Source organism: Triticum dicoccoides, chromosome 3A (genome assembly GCF_002162155.2).
Source record: "Triticum dicoccoides isolate Atlit2015 ecotype Zavitan chromosome 3A, WEW_v2.0, whole genome shotgun sequence".
Classification (NCBI taxonomy): Eukaryota; Viridiplantae; Streptophyta; class Magnoliopsida; order Poales; family Poaceae; genus Triticum; species Triticum dicoccoides.
The window spans coordinates 515,694,778-515,718,912 of NC_041384.1; the positions used below are offsets into that span (position 1 = coordinate 515,694,778).

The following is a 24,135-nucleotide window of genomic DNA, read 5'->3' on the forward strand; positions in this document are numbered from 1 at the left end:
TGGGGACGTCATTTTTGGAGGTGCACACGGGCTCGAGGGACTAGAGGACGGCGTCTTTGATGGAGCGGTGCTTCATTTTACACATCAATGGTGGCGGATCTCAGCGGCGTGGCGCTGTGGAGATTCGACGTCTGATGCGCGGAGATGGACTCACGCAGGAGGAGGAAGCTGTCTGGCATCATGGTGGCGTTGATGGCAGAGAGGCCTGGCAATGTCGGTGCTTCAGTTCTGCTCTGGGGATGGACCGAGGGATGTGAAGGTGACGACCCTTGCAGCGTGCGGTGCTCACAGGAGTGTGCCAGATCGGTGTGAGACCCAATCCAGGTAGTGGCTTGGATGGGACACCCGGCTTTAGATGTTAGACTTTGGTGCGATGTCTGTTTGGTATTAGGCCCGGATATTCAGCACACCTTCATCAAGAGGATAGGAGTAGCAACGATGTTGTCAAGATGATGGCTTCAGGCTTATTGATGTATCACCTTATATGGTCTTTGTGAATAATTAATAACATGGCTGCATGCATAGTTCAGATGCAGAGGTTAGGGGTACATCCTTCTTTTTAAAAAAAACTCGAAACGAGAGTACTGTACTTGTTTTGTGAAAAGTATAACCGGGAAGGGTCTGAAATCTACCAACAAGCCTGAAGGCACAAGTGCTGTCAAAAAAAAAAAAAAACGAGGAGAGGAGAAGTGGGGAGTGCCGAAACTCATCGGCGTCCCTTCCACACCCTGGGTCCTCAGGCGGCGGCGGCGGAATGGCGGTGCCGGCCTGGATGCGGAGGCAGATGGACCAGATCCTCGAGCTGGACATGGAGGAGCTCGAGGTCGAAGAGGTCGACGACTCCGGCTCCTCCTCCTCCTCCGACGTCGCCACCTTCCTCAGGTCCAGCACGCCCATCCGTCGCCCCAATTTTACCATTTCCTCGTGATTACCATCCCACGCCCATCTCTGGGGTGTGCCTTCTGCCCTTCTCACCACTCTGAACTCGGAGGCGGTGGAAATTGGGGTCGGGGAAGGTTTTCGAGCTCGAAATTGATAGTAGAAACTGCTGCCGAGATGGTCGGTAGCAATGGCGCTCATAGGTTTCGATTGCTCCGAATCTATTTGGTTTAAGGTGATTTGGCACCCAAAACTCGTAACATTCTTGGTATACATCAATTCAGGAGTCAAGGTTAAATAGTGGTATTCCCCTTTGGGGGTGAATGGACGATCTGACGGTAGGAACACTGACGAAGTAGTTTATATGGTGTTCACAATTTCTCACACTTGCAGCGATTCCGTCTGATGATTAGATGCGCCTTCTCCCCTTCGTACACCATTTGGGGGTTTGGTTTGAGCAGTGGCTTGCAGCCCTCATGATTTTGCTTGTTCCGGGAATGGATTGAATTGGGCATCAGCACACCATCTGTTATAAGCTGCTAGTTTGAAGATGATGAATGGGGCCATCTCACTGAAATCACCGGATGATCCCATCTACGATGAATTGACCTGTCCTAGAACGTGGTGATTTTTTCAAACCAATTACACCATGCGCTATTAGTCCACTGAAATGTACCAATTCTCTGATTAATTGTTTAACTATTTTTTTATTAGTTAGTTCCATTGATGTTTATGAGGACATTACTCTGATCCTTTTCCTCATTCTTCTATCACAGAAATACTCATGGAGATGGAGAGACTAGCACTTCTGGAGAGTTTACAGTCAATATGTCTCGGGCTTCCCTGAACACATATGTTGGTGGTAAATATTAGTGCTGATCTTAGCATGTTGTATCATGCCAGCTGCATAGTTTTGAAGTCTGTTTATATGACAGAGATTGATGATACCCGGGGCAGATTTGCTTTCTTGGATGGTGGTGCACTCCTCAGTTTACCTATGCTTTCTCTTCAAGGTAGCATTCCTACTGACTCTTCATTCTAATATACCAGGACATGGGAGCTTATCTCAAATTGATCTGACTACACCGTCAATACATATTTAGGTGTTTCTCTTTATCAATAGCTGATCTATTTGTGCTTAACATTAACTGCATAACTTAATAAAATTATCTCATCTGTTATAGTTTGTCAATTCCATGGAAATGAAATTGGGAGCAAAAGCTCTTCAATTATCAATTAGAGAATAAAAAAATCATCTATTCTGAACGGACGAAGTACAATTGAGGTTCAATACACATCTGTGTCATCCTTCTGTTTGTCGCTTACAAAGCCATGCCTTAATGGCTGGCATTTACAGCGTAGCAATTTTATTCAATTTTATGGCATACTTTTGCAGGATTTGTTTTGTTTCCTGAAGCTACCCTGACTCTTAGAGTAACTCAACCTAGATTTGCAGTAGCTGTTGACAAGGCTATTAACCATGTTGATAATCCATGCATGATAGGTGTGGTGAGTGCTACTTGCTGTTCTTCTGCCGTGTCTTATTATAGTTTTATTTTCTGACAGTTCTCCAACTTTAGGTTCATGTCTACCGACACGTAAATGATGGGCATCATGCTATTGCTTCAGTTGGCACAACAGCGGAGGTGTTGCTTCTTTTTCCACAGATCCTTTCCGTCTTAAATCGTATATGTTGTATTGTGGTTTGGTAATTCATCTGTTATTTGTTTATCTTTTGTTTACATATTATCAGTTCATCAAACGTATGTTTTTATTTTTGGTGTATTTCGTTGGTTGAACTATTTTTCTAGAAACACCCAGCTAATGCCAAGGCTAAGACGTTGCATCTGTGGATGCCCATGGTCCCCTGTCACCTGATTGATATACATCAAGGGAAATGATGATGTCATAGGACACATCCATTCATTAGTCATCATTACTAGATAGTGCACATGGTATACACTTGCCGAGTTGATGCTTGCAAATATCTTAATGGAGCAACCTGTCACTATCATGTTTCAATCTAATTTATGGGTTTGTATGTTAATCAACAGAACATAATCAAGCACAAGTATGCACTACATATATCGTTCGTATATTAGGCCTCTTCCAATGCACAGGTGCTTAGTTGGGGTGCTAGATGCATTAAAGCGTTTAGGAACTAAAGTCCCCAATGCATAGGTGCTTAGTTTGTTGTTGCTTAGCTTCCTTCCTTTAATTGTTCAACAACTAAACTCTTCCATGCACAGGGCAAACTTCTTTCATTTAAGTGTTTTGCATAGGTCCACACGCTTGGCATTGGTTCTTCCTGGGGTCACCAAACTCCTCTCTCTCCTCTTAAATACTTTGCCACATCAGATTTTTTGCCTATGTGGCATGCTTAGCACCTGTACAACATGGAGCACTGGGAAGGGCCTTAATGTGAATGCGTGTTCTATGTCTTGTATTATCCTAAACTTTCAAGGAAGACAAGTGTACTATGATATGCTATCTGTTGCTGGAGTCTCTTTTTTCATCCTCAAACCATTGTTCTTCATCTGCACTGTGATAAGTTCTCAGTAATAAGGTCTTGTGCTTTTATTTGATAACATAGATACTTGAAATTAGGCGATTGGATGATGGCTCGACAAATGTTATCACTCGAGGTCAGCAGCGGTTTCGCCTTAGGCGCAGTTGGGTCGACATCGATGAAGTAGTAAGTTTTGACATTTAGTTGAGAACCCTGCAGTTCTCTAATGCTATGAGCCAGAGCCATGAGGGTGCAACTTCCTTCCTTCCTTATTTATTTATTTACTTGACAGCCATGGGGTGAGATCCAAATCATTGAAGAAGACATGCCTTTAAGAACTCCAAGGGATGCATTTGGACAGTTAGCTGCAAGTAATACCTTCAAGCAATGTGATTCATCAGTGCACAGTTTTGGTGTATCTTGTTTCAAGCAAAAAGATCTTATGGATTCTGATCTTGATTTGGATTCTCTGTCGTGCACTAGTACTTCAAGTGACCATTCAGTAACAGATACAGGAATATACTATTCCTCAAATGAAGATGAATATCTCATGCCTGAACTGTCTTGGCAGAAGCATGGTTCTGTGAATGAATTTGGTGCATTAAGTCAGCCAGTCAAGGATACCACCATCGGAGATGATGATGATCTTTGCTTTGCATCCCCTGAATCCTTATCAACAGTGAGAGAGAAAGATGCTGGACAACAGAGACAATACCGTGCTGCTTATAATTCAAAGATGGCTCCATTATCATTTTGGCCCCGATGGGTTTACAATATGTACGATTCATCTTCACTTGCACGCAAGGCTGCAGGTACGAGTTATTTCACCTCTTCTTTGTCGTCATGTAGCAAACCTTGTCCTTATTGTTGTATGTTAATTTATTTTTAATCAGATAATATTCCTTCCATTTCTGTCAGTATGTTAAGCTGTGATTAGACAGTACCGTGCTGTATGCATGACCTTAGCTGTGATTAAACCTTCATGGCAGATTTGTGGAATCAGATAATTGCAGAGCCAGGCATGGATGATTATGTGAGAAAACCAGATATTTTGTCGTTTCTTATTGGAAGCAAACTACCCGTGTCAGCGTCTGTGAGACAGGAATTGCTTGACATTGATGGAGTATCATATCGGTTGCAGCGAGAGATTCGGCTACTCAAGGCCTTCAATCTCGTACGATGTAGAAATTGCCTGGTAAATGATTTATTATTTTGAAACTGTTATTTAACTGAAGTTCCTCATATTTCAGGTTCTTTTCCCACTTCTACCTGATGTCCCAATCTTCATTACTTCAGTTCTGTTTACGTGGTTTCTTAGTATTAGCTGCTCCGGTCCTGCTTACGCTTGGTTTGTTACTTGATTTGCCTGTATCTGGTCTGCAGTTGCAACCACAATACTAGTATTTGGTATGCTGCAGCATGCCACAGCTGTGACATAAAACCAAATTACTTCATGTAGGATACTTCAACAACATTGCCACCAAAATTTCTCGCAGAGGAGGTCTAGATAAAACGAGCTGCAGTTTAATAAGTTCTGCATGTTTTGGGGGTTCATTCAGTGCTTCAGTTCGCCTTGAAAATACCAGGAAACAGTTCTGAACCTGTGTTTCTCTACCTCTGAATAGCTAAAACTCACTAGAGATTTTCGCGAGTATATTTGCAGTAAGAAAACAGCAGGTGATTTACCTACTGCAGATGTATTAAAGAGAGACACTTATGTGCAACCTTCTTTATTACGTAAAGCTGGCTATGAAGTTGAGCAAAAGGCACAACTAAATTTGAAAGAGAGAAAAATATATTCAAGGTTGAACTTTTAACTGATACGACAGGTTGAATTCTTGTTGTAGGCTCTCATAGCTAGACGGAGTGACATGGTGATACCGTCTAGTGTTGACCAATGTGGTCCTCATGTCATGCCGTTGTTGTACAAAGGTGCGCAGGAGGTGATAACAGTGCACAACACGTCTGGGCTCGCACTCCATGGCAATCCTTCTGATGCTCACAGCTGGTTCCCAGGGTATGATCCCTACCCCTCTAACATGTCATCCGTTTTCAGTTTCATAGCTTGAACTGGAAAACAGAGCGACCTCTGTGAATTCTACTCCCTTCGTCCCAAAATAAGTGTCATAGTTTTAGTTCAAATTTGGACTTGTTTAAACTAAAACCACGACACTTATTTTGGAACGGAGAGAGTACTTCTGTAATTGCACACTCTTTGTAACGCTGACACCCAGAGGAATCCTGCAGATATACGTGGACGATTGCGCTGTGTGCTGCCTGCGAGTCCAACATCGGCTGGCTGTTCAGGGCTGACAAAAGGAACCTTCTTCCGAAATCCTTCTGGGGTGTCCGCATTTCCCAAACTAAAGATGGCACACAATCGGCCAAGGACCGATCGTCCGTATGAGGTTGTGGTCGTGGTTCTCAGCATGATTCTCCTTATCTTTCAGCTGACCCAGTAACCTATCTTCGCCCGTGTAAGGCTGTGGTCAGCGCGATTATCCTCATATTTCAGCAGACCCAGTAACCTATCTTCGCCTTCCCGGAACTGCGCAACAAAGGGTCCCTTGTGCAATATCAATGTCTGCTCGTTTGAGACCACGCTGGATGTGGCCTGCGATTTTGTCTAGAATTCTTGCTCAAGATCAGACTTTGTTCAGTACACATGCTGAATGTGGTTCGATTTCATCTAGAATTCAAATTCCAGGTCGACTTTGTTCAGACGGGTACGTGGCTTACTTTACGTTGGTGTAGTTGTCTTCCCCCTTTTGAGCCCAACGTAAAAAGCTTGCACAAGACACCTTTATGATCAACAGATAGTTCCCCATAAAATGGTACTGTATTCGTCATACGATCACATCAAAAGTAAAGGATGCCACTATGATCATACACAACATGTCCGCAACTTTATTACACGATTACATAGACCTAATACCTGGGTGTCGGCCTGCCATTATAAAGTTCATTTAAGAGTGCATAATATGATAACAAAGGAAATACGACTAAACAAGCATACATACAAAATTACAGTCTAGGTTCGACGGAACATTATTCATGGTCAGAGTATGAGGCGCCATGGCTTCATCTGTATGAACGGTAGATGGGGCTGTACATGCAGCTCTCAGCGTACTTCACCAAGTCTTTTGGGCGAGGGAGATGGCTTGCCAGTCCTGCTCGTACAGACAAGCATACGGGTTTGGTGATCGTGTCTTTCTAGTGCTATTAAAGAGAAAGAGAGCTACAGGTCTAGGAAAGAAGATTTTACCGAGGTCGTAGGCTTTTGCAGCGACTCGAGCCGCGATGTTAGTTGATATCTTCCTGATGCTGGAGAAGGGTGGATAGATCAGGCCTTTGTCGAAATGCTCCGCCGTGACCTGTTCAGCTAAGGCCTCAGCTGCCCAACACCAAAGATGAAACAAATAATCATCCAGGCTTAGAGCAGTTCAACAGAGTAGCACAGTACCATTGATTTGGAACAACACTTTGGTTCTTGTAGAATTATTACCAGCAGCAAGGACCATATCGTCTTTCACCCTTATCGCCCCGGAGATCACTACACCTAAACCAAATCCTGGGAAGATGTATGCATTGTTCGCCTGATGTTTCCACAATGGAGATGAGTAACTTCACACTATCAGAACACACAAAGCACAAAAAGCATCCACAGATAATACACGCAAACACGGGCGATTTCCAACCTGTGCGGGTATGAAAAGCTTCTCATTATATTTCACCGGATCAAATGGGCTTCCACTCCCGAATATTGCACGGCCCTACACATACACACACGATATGATAGGCGTATGTGGTTTTCAGTGAGATGTAGCATCATGCATCTGACCAAAACTTTGATTTATCACTGATGGCATAAGGGTTATCATTAATGGAATACCACCTGACTCCATGAATATGCCTGCTCAGCTGTACATTCAGATTTCGATGTTGGGTTGGATAGCGCAAGGATGATTGGTCTCTGCATTTGATAGGAACTAGCTCTCAGTCATTGTGGGTAATGAAATAATTACAAAGGCAGGTTGACAATGAGTAGTTCTCTGGTGACAATTATCAATATTGTTAGTTCTACCTTGTTAATCGAAGACATAGCCTCGATCACCTCTTTTGTGAAACTTTGACCCACACCGGCTGATCCTATTAGTGCGGTCGGTTTGATATCCTAAAAAAAAATGGAAATCAGTGTGCTGCTTGGTAAAAATAAGGTGTTTACTGGAACTGTGGAACACTATTTTTTTTTGAAGAGAACTGTGGAACACTATGTGCGCAACGGTTGTATGTGCGCCCCTAAAGTAGAGTTCTAGTTTTGCACCTTGATGGCACTTAAAAGGTCTTTGACTGGTTCATGCTCATGTGCATATAGCTTCTTGAAGGGCTGTATAGAATCTTTACGCGAACTCACGATCAATCCCTGCAAACACAACGTGCATCATTTACGGACCGGTTATCAACACATGAAAAGAGGGGGGGGGGGGTACAGTGATATTACCTTTGAATCAACAAGCCAGATGTTTTTGTGAGCCTCTTCCTGTGAAGTCTTGGACTGGAACACAACAGCCGAAATATTTTTTGAGCAGAATTAGTAACACACTCTCCAAAGCACAATCAGACGAGGTTAAACCAGCCAACTACCTGCATGGATATCTCCAGAGCAACTAGTTCAGCAATGCCTGTACCAGCCTGCAAAGAATAGACAGTTGGGCTTTGATTTATACTTGCTAACTTGGCAACGACTCAGAAACCATTACATAAATTGTTCTGAAAACTGATAATATGAGCACATATATTAGGATGCATTTAAAGAATGAAAACAAGAAGCAACTTGAACTAGTACTATATATTATACTATCAATCCTTCATCTAATTGTTTTATAGACAAGTCTTCCATCTGTTACTGTTTTTGAATTGAAACCTCCCTAACAAATCTTCACTTAACCATTTTAAGGTTAATAAGAATGCAAAGCAATCTGTCATGTCGCAGCGCTGGTAGATGCTTATACACTTGGCAGCAGTCAGAAGCAACCATGATGAGCAATGCATAACCAGCCTAGTACGATGTAAGATAAACTGACCTCTCCGGCACCGAAGAATAAGAATGTGTGATCAGCTAAAGTTCCACCAGCAAACTTCAGACCAGCCATAAGGCCGGCAAGTACCACCGCAGCCGTTCCCTGTGAATACCTCATTTCCAAAGTTAACTTCTTTACCGTTGCACAGTACAGTAGATGATAGATAAGCATACAGAAACCAGAAATCTGGTCCCAAAACCTGAATATCATCATTGAAGACAAGATGGGTCGCCTTGTACTTGTCGAGAAGGGCAAACGCATTGTGGTTTGCAAAGTCTTCAAACTATAAGAAGTCGAAGAAGTTTCGGGTAAGTGGCCATGCCAGTAGCTCAACTACAGATCAGAAATGAGGGTTCTTCCTACTATTCTCATACCTGGACAAGAACCTTCTGCCCATAGTTCTGCTTCACGGCAACCATGAACTCATCCAGAAGCTCAGTGTATTCCTAAATCAAGCAGGCAAAAGAGATGAAACATGAGGGACTGATTGATGGCCATATTTAGTTAACTGACTGCGCACAGCCAACGTAGCAGAAGTGGAACCTGGCCGGTGGCTCTTCTTTGCCGTAATCCAATGTAGAACTCATCGTTCAGTAGCTCTTCGTTGTTCGTCCCCACATCAATGGTGATGGGTAAACACTGGCACGCCAAATGGAAACATGGTATATAGTTGCATGAAAATTATGAAATTGGTCATTGCAAAACAGAGCAAGACAGAGTCCAAATTCCAAGTACTTACAGCAGATGGCCTGACGCCACCAAGGGCCGTGTACAGCGCAAGCTTCCCCACGGGAATTCCCATGCCCTGCACATTGGAATTCCATTCCTGGTCATTCGTGTGATTTCATCGAAATTTCATTATTGACATAATTGTCTTTCGGTCAAAATATTTCAGCAATTTCTGTAGTACCCACAAATTCAAATTATTGTTTGAAATTTCAAAATATTTGATTGGATCTCAATCAGTTTCAAGTGAAAATTTCGGTGCTTTGACCGAAATGAAAATCAAAATCACTGATGAATTTCGTCTATGGCTAAAATATTTCTGAAACTGAAATCCAAAACCATGTTAATGGTAAGCACCAAGCCAATAACTTTCAGTTAAAGAAAATAATTCCGTGACTGACCTGACAGCCAAGATCTCCGAGGCCTAAGATGCGCTCGCCGTCGGTGACAACGATGACCTGAATACTCTTCTCCGGCCAGTTCCTCAGCACCTCCAGTACTCTCCCCCTAGCATCAGCAACAGGAACACCACGCAAGCGTTTCACTCACTTGATACAGAAACTGGCCTCCGGCCATGTGAAAACTGAAAACTTAAGTGAAATGATCAGACACGTACTTGTCTTTGAGACTGATGTAGAGACCTTGCGAGCGCCTGAAGATGGAGCCGTACTTCTGGCAGGCCTCGCCGACGGTGGGCGTGTAGACGACGGGGAGCAGCTCCTCGACGTTGTCGATCATGAGCTTGTAGAAGAGCCTCTCATTTCTCTCCTGCAAACAAACAGATCAGCGCATCAACGCCAAGGGTGAAAGATGACATGCCTAAGAGGATGCACGCATGTCCGGAGAGAGCTGAGCTGACCTGAAGGTCCATGAGGAACATATAGCGCTGCAGCGGGACCTCGAGCTGCCGCACGTTCTGCAGCAGCCGCTTCTCCTGGAGCTCCTGGGGCAGGATGGCCGGAGGCAGCAGGCCGCGCAGGTAGTGCGCGTCCCGCTCCTTCTCCGTGAAGGACAGCCCCTTGTTGTGCCGCGGATCCCTCAGCAGGGAGTGGCCACTGCAGATTGATTAACCAAGTTCTAGGTAGTAAGAATCAACGATCGACGGCGAGCAGAGCACCAATGGAACAAGGTGGCCGCCGTATGCGTGTATGTACCTGGCGATGCAGACGGCCCACGGCGTGACGGGCTGGTCCTCGGTGGCGCGGTCCTCGCCGTAGGCGTCCTCCACGCCGCCGGTGGCCACGCCCGCCATCGCGGCGTCCGCTTCCTCCCCCGATCGTCCCGCCATGGTGCAGTGCGGCGCCGCTCTCGCTCCTCCGAATATGCTGCTGCTGCACTGACGCGCCCACGCCGCTCTGGTGGTGGATGCAATGCGAGCCAAGCTGCTGCGTCGTAGCCCGCGCATAAAGGGGGCGCCAGGAGGAGGAGGAGAACTGGAGAAGCACCAGCGCAGCGCGGTGCGGTGCGGAGGACAGCGAAGACACCGTCGCCTCTTGTCCGGGGACACGTCGCGGGAGAGGCCGCGACACGTAGCCCCACGGTAGGCCGGCTCTAGAAACTCTGCGGTGCCAGGCCGGGCCGAGCCACCTGGAAAAACACAGGCCCTTCCAAGCCCGGCCCGGCCCGGCCCACTCGATCCCCATCTCAAAACCCAACCCGCCCCGTCAGCCTCCGTGCGGCACTCTCTCCTCCTCCTTCCTTCCTCCATCCGGAGCCGCGCAGCCAAATCCGAAGCAGAGCAGAGCAGAGAACCGCCATGAGCCGCGCGCTCCTCTCCCACATCCTCCACCGCCCGCCTCTCCTCGCGTACGCGCGCTCTCCTTCTTCCCACCCTCTCTCGTGCGCCCTGAACGCCTGGGCTGTCGGAGCTGACGCTGATACTTTTTTTTATGTCTCCCGCCGTTTGGGCTTCGCGCGCAGGTCGAGGAGTGGCGTCCGAGGAGGAGCGCTGCCTTCCCGCCTCCGCGCTCTCCGCCTCAACTGCAGCGCGGCTGAAGCAACCGCCTCGGCCGATGAGGCGCCTGCTCCCCCGGCGAGGAAGTAAGCCCCGCCCGCGCCTCTGCCCTCGCCCCTGTGCTGTTCGACGTAATGCGTCTGCTAGGCTCTGCTCCTCCGGTTCGTGTTCGTGTAGTTTCGTGCGGCGCGAGGACCTTGGGGCACACGTGATTGCCTGCATTCGGTTGGAGGTTAGGTTACGCGGACGACGCTGCTTTGAATTGTGAATGCAAATATGCAATGCCGGAGAGTGTGCTTCAGTTGTGCACCGCCGGTGTGTGATGCAATGCTACATCATGATATACCAATGCATGCCTTTCCACATCTGTTGGAGGGTTGGAAATGCCTACGCATGACTTGCTAGAATTGCTGTTGCCGACTGCAATCTACTTCATGCAAACCTTACAGAGAATACCTGTTTTGGATGGAGCAAGCTGGGCATACCAGTTAGGCTTCACTTCACTTTTCATCCCACCCTACTCATTGTTGCAGTAATCATTTGGTTTTCTGTGCTTAACATGTGCGCATAATGCAACCTTAAGTTGAACATAAAAATCAGACATGTTCAATAAGCCAATGCCAAGTTTTCACACTAAGCAGCACTGTAAGATTATATATGAATGGCATTATTCATTCACTACTAAGAAATCCCTTGTAAGTTTTGCAAAGAAAGGGAATTCTCGACCTTTTTTATGTGTATATACCACTTCCCCTATTGGGGTCTCATGCCAGTATACAAATCTCATTGCAACTCTCTGTAGAGCAATAAAATGTTGATATTATTGTCATGTTTAAATATCCTGATGTTGAATTTGTCCATGTTGATATTTGTATAGCAAGGTCACATGTAGCTCTGATAAATCCATTTACTTGTTTCTTCTTTTCTAATTCGAACAACAATCTATGTGCCTACCCACTGCAGGAAAAGAGTAGTTTCTGGTGTACAGCCAACAGGAATGGTGCACCTTGGAAATTATCTTGGCGCTATTAAGAACTGGGTTGCACTTCAGGTACTGCATATTTTAATTTGTAACTGCATTGTTCTATCAAACTGTATTGCAAGTGTTTTGGCTTTACTGTTAGTGTCTCAAAAAGAAAATTATCAAAGCAATCAAACCAGAAAGTATTAATCAAACAATGTAACCGCAAGGCTGGTTCAGTAATGATATTCCTCCACCTTCATCTAGTTGAGATGTGTTTCAACAACTACTTATCCAGTGCTGAACTAATAATTCATTTTATCTATGTTTAACATCTTCTTACCCTTTATTTTTTTGATAATTCCTTGCAGGATTTGTATGAGACATTCTTTTTCATTGTGGACCTGCATGCGGTAAGCATTTCATGGCCACCCTACAACAAAAGCGCTGTGTAGTATGTAGTTGGTTGTGAATAACCTATTAACACAAGCTAGCTATCGGGTATCGGCATTCCCTTTCTAATTTATTCAGTGCTTTGATCAAACTGGGATGCTTCATTTTACCTTGTATGGTTGGATACCCGTCTAACACAAGCTACAACTGCAAGATTTTTGTGTGATACCTGAGGTTCATCACAACGTCTAATCAGACAATATGAAGTACTTCCCTTACAGTACAAGAAGTATAAAAAGCACAGCCTCTATGTTAACCAAGCAGTGTTAATGCTGTATATCTGAACTACAGAGTTCTCTTACAAGAACACAAGCAGCTGCATAATGTTCATGTTTGACTATTTTTATAATAAATTTTTTAAGATTTATCTTCATGATTCATTTGGCTAGCTGCCTAGCTTAACATATGATAATTTATGTTTACCACTATGTTAAAAAATGTGCAGATTACTTTGCCATATGATGCACCAGAGCTATCTAAAGCTACAAGAAGCACCGCTGCAATTTATCTAGCATGCGGCATTGATAGCTCCAAGGTTTGCTTTGCATGCTTAGTTATGCTCTGTTTTGGTGTTCCTGCTAGTGGATAGCTTTCTGGTGCTGAACGTTTTATGATACTTTGTGTGTTTCCAGGCTTCTATTTTTGTACAGTCTCATGTCCGTGCCCATATTGAGCTGATGTGGCTGCTGAGTTCTTCAACTCCTATTGGTTGGCTGAATAAAATGATTCAGTTCAAAGAGAAATCACGCAAGGCGGTGCGTCATTCGCTGTATGATAGCTTCACTGTCAACTTATGATTTAGCTCTCATAAATCATCATAGTGCAGAAGGAATTTTAGAAGATGATAGTTCACTTCACAAATAGACATGTTTCCTATGTTGTGGAGATTATTTGGTAGTCGAAAAATAGCGCCTTTGCAATTCAGGACGGATATGAATAACCTGCAGTCAAAAAAAATCTCTACACCAATAATATGCATTGATATATGTTCCCTTGTGATTTATAATATCCTACTGAGCAATGAAAGGAAAGGGAAACACTAAATGTAGTGCTCCTTACGGTATACCGATTAAGAATACTGGTGCTCGTTGTCCACTGATGTATGATCATATTTACATGACATCATTCTTGCGAGAGTAGTTGCATGTAATGATGACTAGACCTTAAGTTATAACTTCTACACTTGAAGGATTCAATGCACTGTTGAATCAGGGGTAAATATTCTTCTTATAATATATTACTATTTTCTTTGATATGTCATATGTTGTGTCTTATAATTCTTTATCACGTGTTTCGGTTTGGTCATCAAGATTACACACCAAAGTTTTTCTGTACTTCGTCAAAATTGTTAGTTCTAGCCTTACCAAGCATTAGTTCCATATTTTTAGTGATCAGATGAACCCAGGTTTTATTTTATGCATGTCAAACGAGTCCATCTGCAACTTCCATCACGTTGTTAAATTTGTTAGATTTCATTAGAAATGTATTGCATTGCTCATGTTCTCTTAAATTACCAGGGTAATGAAAATGTTGGAGTGGCACTTTTGACGTACCCTGTTCTAATGGCTTCTGACATCCTTCTGTACCAGGTAAAGTTTGTTTGTGTCTACCATTTTGTTATGTTAGTCCTAGTGTAAAAGCTTCGCATTATTAGCATATAATTCAACTTCAACCTTTGTGCTTTTACACTGCATTCCTTGCATTGATCTCAACAATAGCTGGTTTGAATGGTTGCAGTCCGATTTGGTACCTGTTGGGGAAGATCAGACACAACATTTGGAATTAACTCGTGAAATTTCTGAACGTGTAAATAATCTATATGGTGGAAGAAAGTGGAAGAAATTGGGAGGGTGAGAAAAGCTAAATATTCTGTACATCTTTTGCGATACCAGTAGCTGTCTCAGTATGATAATGTCATGTCTATGTGTTTGCAGGAGAGGCGGTTCATTATTTAAGGTGGGTGTAGTCAATAGTCATGCGTACACATGGTTTGGCATCATTTCAAGATACAACACCTTGAGCGAAGGGTGTTATGTACCTTTTCTTACGGAACTTTCTGGGTTATATGTTTAGGTTCCTGAAGCCCTTATCCCTCCAGCAGGGGCCCGTGTGATGTCCTTAACTGATGGCCTCTCCAAGGTATCATTTCTTCTAGTCTAAAGTTAATACAACACCTTGTATCATTTCTTACCTGATCACGAACTAAAGTTAATACTTCTCTTAAGCTTATTATACTGCTAGTCTAGATGTTCCTCCTTGATCACATACATAGTATTTGCAGAGCTGATTCAATGCACATATTCTAGTTACCTCCTCAATATAATGTATGTATATGTATGTACCGTACTACTGACATTCTGTTTATTGATGATAGATGTCGAAGTCTGCTCCTTCAGATTTGTCTCGCATTAACCTTCTTGACCCAAAAGATGTAAGTTCAGTGTAATATGAATTCAATGTTCTGCTTTTGTGTTATTTTCTTCCATCAACTGACCGTGTTTATGTTTATAGGTTTATGCAATTTGATTTTATCTGATAGATCTCTGACGCTTTGCAGGTGATTGTGAACAAAATCAAACGCTGCAAAACTGACTCGCTCCCTGGGTGTGTAGCCTCTCCTTCCCCCTCTCACCGCAATTTGAGTTAAGATAGCCGTTGGTAACGAATTCATGTCATTCAACTTGTACACTCCAGCTTGGAATTCGACAACCCAGAGAGGCCGGAATGCAAAAATCTTCTCTCAGTCTACCAGATCATCACTGGAAAAACGAAAGAGGTCACTTTTTCATGCTTGAATAGTACACCTGCTCAGCCAGAACATGAAACAGGATCTCCTGCACATAGACCAACATCATGTTGATAGAGAACATAATTTACCCATTTGGTTTTTGCAGGAAGTTGTTAGTGAATGCCAAGATATGAACTGGGGGACGTTCAAGGTTACCCTTACGGATGCCTTAATTGATCATCTGCAACCTATTCAGGTCTGATAATCTTTAGTGTTTGTGTGGTCTGATCATGTTCACCCTATCCAAGTATACTTGACCATTGTACTAGGGATGCAGGCAGACGTGCCCGCATCATCCGCATCTGTCCACCAAAGAAATTAATACAGTCCGCATCATGCATCAGCCACTAAAGTGCTCCCTCCATCTCATAATGTAAGATGTTTTTTGACACTACATTAGTGTTAAAAAGCGTCTTACATTATGGGATGGAGGGAGTAGTATGTACGTGCTTTAGTTAATTCAATCTCCAGTGGACGGATGCGAAGATGTGGGCGGTCCGCCTGCATCCCTGATTGTAACGTACACCCTAATTAGTTAACCAAATTATTCTCACTTGTATAATTAATTTAGTCTTGCATATGCTCCCTGGTTATTACATTCATCTTTTCACCTTTCTGTAGGTTCGATACGAGGAGATCATGTCTGATCCAGGTTATTTGGACAATGTTCTGCTAAATGGGGCAGGGAAAGCTTCTGAGATAGCAGACGCCACCCTCAACAACGTCTACCAAGCCATGGGTTTCTTGCGCAGATAGCATATGTAGAACATTTTTTATAACTGCACAATGCTAGTTTTGCACTTGTTGGCCTTTCTGCTAGTGGTACTGATAAGCGTTTTGTTTGATATGCTTGGATTAGCCTTTTGTTCCTGGTTATTATGGACTGTTAATAGATATTGAAAGGATTATTTACTGAAATATAATGTCCAAATACCATCTCTGGACAACTTTATGGTTATTTTCCCAAAGTTACATGTGTGGTTATGGTGATATAGCTTATGCATGAAACATTTGCAGACTGTATGCTCCCTGCTAATTGAGTCAGCAGAGGAAAAAGCTTCATGTCAACCCTCCACTTAGGACTAACGCGGCTTGGCTGATGACTCTAGCAATCCTGTGGATCTCATGCTGTACAGATTGCCAGGACTCGGAGGTATTTGTTTTCTTTGCAGTCTGAATGGCATCATCCACACCTGGATACACTTCCGCTCCATAATCGTTGTACAGTGAAGGTCCATAAATCTGTGTGATTTCTTTTCCGTAAGCATGACGGTATGTAATGAACCAACAACGCATTTTACCGAAACCACAACAGCTTACCATGTGTTTGTACCATGGTCTCCCAGACAGTCCTTCCCTCTCTGTGAATGCCCGTTCGGTCATCATCAGCCGGTCATTCAGATCTCTTACCCTCAACCGGTCGTTTCGCCATGGGGACCAAAATTTCCATGTTTGCAGAGCCTAGTTAGCAAGATGAACTTAGAAAGCAAGGGGTTATGACTATGACCCAACAACAACAGACATCAATACCTGAAGTTCAGAATCCACTTTCAGCACTGCTCTATTGAGCTGTTTGATTGACTTGTGGAGGGGAGATAAGCTGACAGGCATTCCTAGTACTCTCTTATTTATATCCACAGCACCATTCTGCAAAAGAGAGAGCTACTGTCACGATCCTCCAAATTTATATACTCCTAATTGCTGACAAAAGATGCTCAGTTCTGAAGAAGTTGCTCCATGATTTATGGGAGAGTTCCCAAGGACATGTTACCTCAAGCTCTGTTACATAAGAGCTGTAGTTGAAGGGTAGGATCTCCTCATCTGAAAGCCTCAAAGCAACAAGCCCCCATATGCTTGCCACTACAAGAAGAGATGATTTTAGCTTAAGTTTTGGCTAGTGGGCTTATGCAAGTGTTCTGCAAATGCAACGAAATTTACGACACCATATTTCGATGATCAACTCAATCGAAAGTATACATGACAGACACTTATTCACTTGGTATGGTTAAGATGTACGCTTCACATGTTTTAGCAATGTCCCATACCAAGTTCCTGTTACTCCCTAACTTTTTGTGTTGTGCCTCCTGCTGGATAGGCACATACAAGTTCCTGTTTGCAATGGAAGTCCAGAAATGTGAATAGTGGGCAGAGGAGCACATGGAGACCTATGTTGACATCGAGCTTGTCATCTTAGGGCTGTCACAACAAATAAAAGAGCAGCTCGAAGACAAGCTGCTAGTAGAGAGGGGTGTAATGTCATGGGTAGACTTGAAGGAGGACGATAAGAATGTGATTTGCTAGGAAAATGGCACATCTCCAACGATCCCCAATAACAATTTTCAGATTATTGGGGATGGTTGTTTTCGCAGATCCACAATAACCCCATCCCCAATTGCATATGGGCCTCACTTGTCAATGAGATATTTTTTAGAAAGACAACGACGGAGAAACGAGGGTGGTGACACGGTGTTCGACAGTGGGCACCATGGTATTGGGTAAGAGGCAATTCCCCCTCTATATTGGGGGAGTTTTTTTTTTAGAAAGGAAGTTAAACCCCCGGCCTCTGCATCAATCAATACATGCAGCCATCTTTATTAATTATTCCACAAAGGTCTGACAAGAACATACATCAATTCATTTGAAGCCACCACTCACACGTACAAACTCAATAATGTGGAGTGCTCTCACTCCCCATATCTAAAACCGGTGTCGTCGCCGATCCATCCGCATAACGTATCGGGGCCAACAGCCGGTGCAGGCTACCTAAAGCGCACACCACATGCACACGTTTTAGAAGCCGTCATCATCATCAGACCACTGACCCATCTTCAGGAGAGATATCTGCATCATCCTTGCCAGTTCGGACATCCGTCGACGCCACCACGACGCCCAACGACACCGCCGCCCTGCGCTTATCCGCCCAGACGCGAAGACTCTGGAAGATCTGTCGTGCGTAGCACCTGCCAACCAGGCATGACTCAGCGTAGCACCTGTCGACCAGGCATGACTTGATAGCTCCACCGAAGCTCCGTGCAAGACGAAGCCGCTCCACCTCCTGCCTCCGTCTTCCAGTGCTGCTCCACAAACGATGCTCCCAAGAGAGAAACGGCACCGTAGTATTGCCATCGTCAGATCTGGAAGACCAGATCCTAGGGTTTCCCCCGAAGCAGCACGAGTGGGTCAACAATAGTTACACGACGATGCCTTCATCAAGGTACGACGCAAAAACACCGCCATCGCCCGCCAACGGCTCGGTATTCACCAGCAACTATGTCTCCCTGACTCGTAGCCGGGACTAGATGACGAATCCCGAGATCCGACCACCCAGCCGCAGGCCGACCACCTCTGACGGAAGAGATGACCACCACCGCCGACTGGACCGGTCAGAACAGATCTGAACGGAGGTGCCGCCGCCGCGACCACCAGGCCCTCCACGCCGCCGCCGGCGATCCAAAGCGCCGCCCGAACGGGGTTGGCCGCCTCGCCCGCAGCCTGCGCCGCCTCGCCACAGCCATCGCCATTGCAGATCGAATCGGGCACGCCTCCACACAATTCGGGGCCCCGCACAACCCCAGATCCGCGGGAGAGAGGCAATGTCCTCCACCACCGCTGTCGGCCCCGGGCTTAGACCGGCGGCGGAGGAAGGGAGCAAAGAGTATGTGCCCCCGACGGCTGGGTAGGGCACCGCCAACCAGTTGAGCTAGGCTCACTCCCCTTAAAAACCTGGTCCTCAAGAATAAATAGGAACCTAAATTCGCCACCGTGTGGATTTGAACCCAGGTGTTGGGTTTGTACATCCACTCCCCCAACCATTTGAGCTAGGCCGGGGAGTTGGGGTGATTTATTGATGATCACCAATAAGATGGGACGGGATTGGGGATCTATTGGAGCTGATTTTTTCCCAATTCCCTAAATACATAAAAATGGGACAGGATTGGGGATGTGTCGGAGATGCTCTTATATTCTTAGCGCTCAAGTCTGAGTTTTCCCTATAAAAGGCAAACCATACACTATCAATCAAGCAATGAGAAGAACAAACTAGTAAAGATACCTTGCACACCAGCCTACCCTTGCTCATCGGAGCCATAAATCCAACTTTGTTATGTTCATCGGTCTTAAGACCGCTAGTAATTTTAGCATAGGTTCGTTGCTATGGGGTACCTGCGACATGCCTGCGGAACATGGGATCTCCATACTTCTCCATCCATGTGAAGTCATCATACAAGCTATGGTACACTGCGTATCCTGCAAGCAAGTAGCACGCTTATTCGATTTGATCTAGTAAAAGAATTCACAATCATTCAAGTGCAAATAACAAAACATTTCAGGAATGTAACTTAATGAACATAGGCAGATAAAAAACATAAAACAAACCTGACCCAATAGCCATGTCGACTGAAGGAATACCAATATGTTGAACAAAGGCAGAATAATCTGATCCTCCACCTCCTAACCTTCCAATCTTAATAAATAAGTGTGTCATCAGAAATCTTAAACTTGCATCTAGTATAGCAAAAGCATCACACGCCTGAACTTAGAAAAATGGAAACAGAACCATGTCTAGACTATACACAATATTCCTTGTACATGTGCAGTGCTCAGAAAACTGACAACAAATTTGTGTGACAAGCTTTAGCTAACACTAAGTGCTTACCAGAGAATTATCAGAAGCCATCCACATGTCATACAGACTTTCTGTTCCATTATCGGGATTTTGAACCTTCCTCGAAAAGAAAGAAAACACAGAATATTAAGAGAAATAGAGAACCCTCGTCACTAATTTCACTTTTTTGTTTTTTATTAGTTTGGGGTCTAAAGGATTTGTTGTTGTTTGTTGTTTGTTGTTGTTGTTGTTGTTGTTGTTGTTGTTGTTAGAGATTCCTAGTTTCCTATGGACAACAATTCCATTACACAGTAGACTATTCTTTCTTTCAAATGTATATCAATTATAAGCAATGACAAAACAAGCCGAGCACAGGCTAGAGAGAAAGGAATTTACTGATTGTAAATTAGTTGCTCGATTGTCCCCTAGGCATAATTGCACGAGCCATGCATTTCAAGTCGCTTGTAGTTTTTGGCCACGTACGAGTTACTGCTTGCAATTGGTGCCTAACTAAGCCAAAACATAGAGCAAGTTGGTATATATACTAAACTCACCAAAGTTTGCCACATTTTTTTTCTTTTTGCCAAATTTGTGTAAGGTTAGATCATCAAAATTGGAACCACTTTGGTTAGTCTAAAGGAAATTTGTGCCACAGTTTCCTAGGTTATTGACATGTGGGACCAAATGGATGCCTAAGTCAAGGTGTGGCAAATTGTGGCAAGGTTTGGTTATGAACAAAAAAAGGACTTGGCCAAACTGTGGCTTGCTACAAAGACCTCCAGATCTTCTCACGTAAATGCTATGGCACCATGGAAGAAAGCGGCCCATGGCGGGTCGGATCTGAACCAAACATTACTGTATATTTTTACTGTTGACAGAAACGACATGTCTGTTTCAATTATTATACCTTCTTACTCGCTTGCTTAAGCAATTGATCAAGTTGAGGAGTGGCTGACGCGTCAACTCCAGAACCAGACACCCCAACATCTACATTCAGGTAAGCAACAGTTCTTGAAGTTAGCATTGCCCTGTTCTCTTCAACCCATTCTGTGGATCCTATCTGCAATTTTGTAAGGAAATTAGTATGAAAAGGACAGGTGAACTGCTTTATAATAGTCCAAGGGAGAGGGAGAGAGAGAGAGAGAGAGAGAGAGAGAGAGAGAGAGAGAGAGAGAGAGAGACCAATCCGTACTCTTCGGCATCCCAATTACACAAAATGATGGTCCGGCGAGGTCTCCAACCCTTGGTTTGTAGCTTAGACAACCTTTCAGCTAGCTACATTCAACTTAAGTTAACAAGCCAATGTGTTGCACCAAATCATAAGTAGGCTACACCAAAGGGGTGGCAATGTGGCATAGAGCAACTGAATATGTCATACCTCAAGCAAGGCTGCCGTTCCGCTGTTTGGGTCAGCTGCCCCAAATGTCCACGCATCCCGATGGTTGCCAAGAATAACATACCTGTATGTGCATGATAATTATTACTGGGTATGTAGTTATCTACGTACTGAATTTCTTTTACATGCGAAATCATCAGTGCTGATAAACAGTTGAAACCTAAGATGGTGCTTGGTGTGATGGTGTCTGTCTCAAAATTGCAATCCAAGATATCTCTAAACAAGTACTCTCTCCGTAGTGATCTAAACGCTCTTATATTTCTTTACGGAGGGAGTACTGATGAAATGTAGCTGAGCTTCTCTGTGATTCAAGCCATCGGATTTGGACTCGGTTCACTTGGTCACACTGTTGCCGAGAGTAGGGCGTTTGTTCGGCACTGGAGTGGAATTCCCACTGAAGCGAAGTGTTTGGCCAGAAATAGAAGAAACGTGGAGAGTTTTACTTACCTATCTGGTTCTTCTTTCCCTTCAATCACCGAAATAACATTCTGAATAGTAGCTATCGTCTCATTCCCCTGGAAAGAAACACACAAGCATCACTCAAGTCAGTGATCAGGAAGTGGAACGAACCAAAAAGAGCAAAGGCAGATCTCATCTCCTTGACAGTAACTTACTGTGTAGGACAGATTGAGCACCGCCGGCCCGGGCCCGAGGTGGTAAACCGGCGCGCCCTCGCCGCCTTGCCAATCCTCTGGCGCGACGTCCCCGCCGACGAGCCGCAGTATCTCCTCCCCGTCCCTTCCCGACACCGGCAGCGCCGGTATCCCCGGCATGTCGTCCGTGGCCATCGCCTCCGCGATGCTCACGCGCTCGCACCCTTCCGACGACGCCCACATCGGCGTCGTGGGGTCCCCCACCCCCTTGAACGTGCTCCCCACCTGCACGCCGGTCGCCGGCATCCACGGCCCATCCGGAAAGGCCTTCCCCGGTGTGTAGTCCTTGGCGTCGGTGAATATCACCGCCGCCGCCGCGCCAGCGTCACGGGCGTTTATCACGATGTCGCCCCGGTACACCTTGCCGTAGCGCGCGAGGGCGACCTTCCCGGTGACGTTTACGCCGCGGGAGGCGAGGTAGGCGTAGTCCTCCGTGCGGCCGTAGTTGGCGTAGACCACCTCGGCGGCGGCCGAGCCGGACGCGGCGTAGGCGAGGAAGGTGGGGACGACCTCCGCCGAGGCCGCGGCGTAGGGGTCGCCGGGGTAGGTGTCCTGCACCAACGCGAAGGTGGTGGTGGCGTGGCCTGGCGCGGAGAGGGAGAGGGAACGGCGGACGGGGTAGGAGAGGAGGACTTCGTAGGGCGTGACGCGGGTGGGGAAGGAGAGGGAGGAGAGCGTGGAGACGACGTGGTCGGCGGCGAGCGCGTTGGCCTCGGTGCCCGCGAGGTGGGGACGGACGGTGAGCGCGCGCAGGTGCGCGGCGGCGGTGTCGTTGCAACCCAGTGAGAGGAAGAGGGATTGGTAGTAGGACGGGGCGGGCGCGACGAGGAGGTGGTAGTAGGTGGCGAACAAGGCGCCGACGAGGAGAGGGAGCGGGTGTAGCCTCGCGGTTGCCCGGGGAGGAAGAGGAGGAGGGGAGGCGGAGATGAGCGGGGTAAGCAGGCAGGAGTCGTCGTCGCCGAGCGGCGGCGGCATGGCGGCGGCGGCGGCGTCCGGCACTGGCGAGGCGGGGTAGTCCGGTAGTGCCTGGCGTGTGGTGGTGCGGCGGGAGAGCCGGAGTGGAGTGGGTAGTAGAGTAGACGCAGGGAACGGTGGCGTTTCCCTGTCTTCCGCTGACATCTGGGTCCCGGTGCGATGTTTACGTTTTATACGTTATCTTTCGCTGTCCTTGGTACAGCGTGGTGTGTGCTTCCTGGAATAATCGTGCAATACGTTTTCGACCTTTGCGACGAGGTGGGCTGGCTGGGTGGGGTAAGACGTGGATTGATTCGGATTGGGCCTTTGTTTATGGCTTCATTATTTGAGGGTCCATTTCCGTTCCTAGGCCCCCTATATAAAAAAAATCCGTTCCTAGGATTTTAGTCAAACTAGCAAAAATGCCCGTGCGTTGCAACGGGTGTAAAAATAATTACAAAAATCTAAACATTTATCGATCCGGTAGATCAATGGCTACTCCTTCGATGCGAAAGTAATTGTGCATCATTCGCATACCTGTAACAGTTTCAAATGGATCATATATTAATTCCTATATCTCGCAATCCCTGTTAACATTAATTAATATTTATGCTTTCCCATTTCAAAATATGATGGCCGGAAAGTAAAGTATTTACAATGCTTGCGGCACTTTGTTGACATGTTGCCGCCATTAGTAGGAGCACAACCTCCACGCCAACATGACCACTTCCCTGGAAATAATCGTCAGACTTCGATGGGGATCATGATTAGGGTATGTAGAACTGCAGAATAGATGGTACAACGGATGGTAGTGATTCCCCCGCCCCCTCCCAGTTGTCATGCTGGGCGAAACAGGACGCGAGCAAGATGCACCATAGTCGTACTTTTCTATTCTTCATCCCTCCGTCTTTCCTCCCTATCTCACCCATGGCATCCAGATTTGAGGAATATCTTCATGGACGGCAAGCACCAGTGAGCTTCAAATATCTTCTCCTTTAAGAAATATTTCTTTCTAATATTTCACTCACTTTAATTATTATACTCTCTTCGTCCTAATTAGTGTCTTAACTTTGTATTAATCTAGTACAAAGTTGTAGTACTAAAATTAGGACACTTATTTTAAAAGAAGGACGTATATATAAAGTAACAACAAACAACAGCAAGTAATGATCGATGCC

General features: G+C 45.3%; 4 protein-coding genes across 7 annotated transcripts; 2 read left to right on the plus strand and 2 right to left on the minus strand.

Annotated features, from left to right (window-relative positions):
- Nucleotides 1-656: 656 nt before the first annotated feature.
- LOC119268882 lies at nucleotides 657-6,094 on the plus strand. The gene is made up of 10 exons (XM_037550593.1): nucleotides 657-882; nucleotides 1,656-1,741; nucleotides 1,815-1,892; nucleotides 2,276-2,388; nucleotides 2,460-2,525; nucleotides 3,473-3,574; nucleotides 3,681-4,200; nucleotides 4,378-4,583; nucleotides 5,236-5,405; nucleotides 5,636-6,094. Exons 1-10 carry the CDS (start codon nucleotides 755-757, stop codon nucleotides 5,793-5,795), a joined length of 1,629 nt encoding a protein of 542 aa, XP_037406490.1. The 5' UTR covers nucleotides 657-754; the 3' UTR covers nucleotides 5,796-6,094.
- Nucleotides 5,835-10,719, minus strand: LOC119268880 (NADP-dependent malic enzyme-like). Of its 3 annotated transcripts, none has more exons than XM_037550591.1 (19): nucleotides 10,350-10,719; nucleotides 10,055-10,250; nucleotides 9,812-9,963; nucleotides 9,597-9,702; nucleotides 9,209-9,274; nucleotides 9,013-9,108; nucleotides 8,844-8,915; nucleotides 8,669-8,752; nucleotides 8,473-8,571; nucleotides 8,033-8,080; nucleotides 7,890-7,943; nucleotides 7,713-7,811; nucleotides 7,473-7,562; nucleotides 7,284-7,361; nucleotides 7,087-7,161; nucleotides 6,894-6,984; nucleotides 6,654-6,782; nucleotides 6,128-6,225; nucleotides 5,835-6,002 (listed from the first exon to the last, which is right to left on the minus strand). In XM_037550591.1, exons 1-19 carry the CDS (start codon nucleotides 10,598-10,600, stop codon nucleotides 5,835-5,837), a joined length of 2,052 nt encoding a protein of 683 aa, XP_037406488.1. In that variant the 5' UTR covers nucleotides 10,601-10,719. The 3 variants fall into 3 exon arrangements, 2 of the variants coding, with proteins under 2 accessions (XP_037406488.1, XP_037406487.1); XR_005133335.1 differs by lacking the exon at nucleotides 5,835-6,002 and adding an exon at nucleotides 6,409-6,558 and having other exon boundaries at nucleotides 6,209-6,335; XM_037550590.1 differs by lacking the exons at nucleotides 5,835-6,002; nucleotides 6,128-6,225 and adding an exon at nucleotides 6,276-6,558.
- A 134-nt stretch (nucleotides 10,720-10,853) lies between these two features.
- On the plus strand, nucleotides 10,854-16,303 carry LOC119268883 (tryptophan--tRNA ligase, chloroplastic/mitochondrial-like). Of its 2 annotated transcripts, XM_037550595.1 has the most exons (15): nucleotides 10,854-11,001; nucleotides 11,116-11,235; nucleotides 12,113-12,200; nucleotides 12,482-12,523; nucleotides 13,009-13,098; nucleotides 13,196-13,318; nucleotides 14,081-14,152; nucleotides 14,301-14,413; nucleotides 14,498-14,519; nucleotides 14,637-14,702; nucleotides 14,938-14,994; nucleotides 15,121-15,167; nucleotides 15,258-15,339; nucleotides 15,458-15,547; nucleotides 15,973-16,303. In XM_037550595.1, the coding sequence occupies exons 1-15, from the start codon at nucleotides 10,952-10,954 to the stop codon at nucleotides 16,105-16,107; spliced, it is 1,197 nt and encodes a 398-aa protein (XP_037406492.1). In that variant the 5' UTR covers nucleotides 10,854-10,951; the 3' UTR covers nucleotides 16,108-16,303. The 2 variants fall into 2 exon arrangements, with proteins under 2 accessions (XP_037406492.1, XP_037406491.1); XM_037550594.1 differs by having other exon boundaries at nucleotides 10,861-11,235.
- LOC119268881 (probable glutamate carboxypeptidase LAMP1) lies at nucleotides 16,246-23,056 on the minus strand. The gene is made up of 12 exons (XM_037550592.1): nucleotides 21,965-23,056; nucleotides 21,798-21,865; nucleotides 21,333-21,414; nucleotides 21,137-21,229; nucleotides 20,862-21,014; nucleotides 20,006-20,071; nucleotides 19,726-19,813; nucleotides 19,513-19,596; nucleotides 17,123-17,211; nucleotides 16,882-16,998; nucleotides 16,672-16,812; nucleotides 16,246-16,593 (listed from the first exon to the last, which is right to left on the minus strand). Exons 1-12 carry the CDS (start codon nucleotides 22,976-22,978, stop codon nucleotides 16,411-16,413), a joined length of 2,178 nt encoding a protein of 725 aa, XP_037406489.1. The 5' UTR covers nucleotides 22,979-23,056; the 3' UTR covers nucleotides 16,246-16,410.
- Between the last annotated feature and the right edge of the window lie 1,079 nt (nucleotides 23,057-24,135).

What these genes read in the sequence shown, in the direction of transcription:
- LOC119268882 (XM_037550593.1), top strand. Translation starts at nt 755, where the DNA reads ATGGCGGTGCCGGCCTGGATGCGGAGGCAGATGGACCAGATCCTCGAG. An exon ending in CCTGAACACATATGTTGGTG is followed by an intron (nt 1,742 to 1,814) that starts GTAAATATTAGT and finishes TTTATATGACAG; the next exon opens with AGATTGATGATACCCGGGGC. An exon ending in ACCTATGCTTTCTCTTCAAG is followed by an intron (nt 1,893 to 2,275) that starts GTAGCATTCCTA and finishes ATACTTTTGCAG; the next exon opens with GATTTGTTTTGTTTCCTGAA.
- LOC119268880 (XM_037550591.1), bottom strand. Translation starts at nt 10,600, where the DNA reads ATGCGCGGGCTACGACGCAGCAGCTTGGCTCGCATTGCATCCACCACC. An exon ending in TACATCAGTCTCAAAGACAA is followed by an intron (nt 9,703 to 9,811) that starts GTACGTGTCTGA and finishes TGCTGATGCTAG; the next exon opens with GGGGAGAGTACTGGAGGTGC. An exon ending in GACAACTACACCAACGTAAA is followed by an intron (nt 6,003 to 6,127) that starts GTAAGCCACGTA and finishes ACAAAATCGCAG; the next exon opens with GCCACATCCAGCGTGGTCTC.
- LOC119268883 (XM_037550594.1), top strand. Translation starts at nt 10,952, where the DNA reads ATGAGCCGCGCGCTCCTCTCCCACATCCTCCACCGCCCGCCTCTCCTC. An exon ending in AGAACTGGGTTGCACTTCAG is followed by an intron (nt 12,201 to 12,481) that starts GTACTGCATATT and finishes AATTCCTTGCAG; the next exon opens with GATTTGTATGAGACATTCTT. An exon ending in AAGAGAAATCACGCAAGGCG is followed by an intron (nt 13,319 to 14,080) that starts GTGCGTCATTCG and finishes TTAAATTACCAG; the next exon opens with GGTAATGAAAATGTTGGAGT.
- LOC119268881 (XM_037550592.1), bottom strand. Translation starts at nt 22,978, where the DNA reads ATGCCGCCGCCGCTCGGCGACGACGACTCCTGCCTGCTTACCCCGCTC. An exon ending in TTAAGCAAGCGAGTAAGAAG is followed by an intron (nt 20,072 to 20,861) that starts GTATAATAATTG and finishes TTTTCGAGGAAG; the next exon opens with GTTCAAAATCCCGATAATGG. An exon ending in GACCATGGTACAAACACATG is followed by an intron (nt 16,594 to 16,671) that starts GTAAGCTGTTGT and finishes GAAATCACACAG; the next exon opens with ATTTATGGACCTTCACTGTA.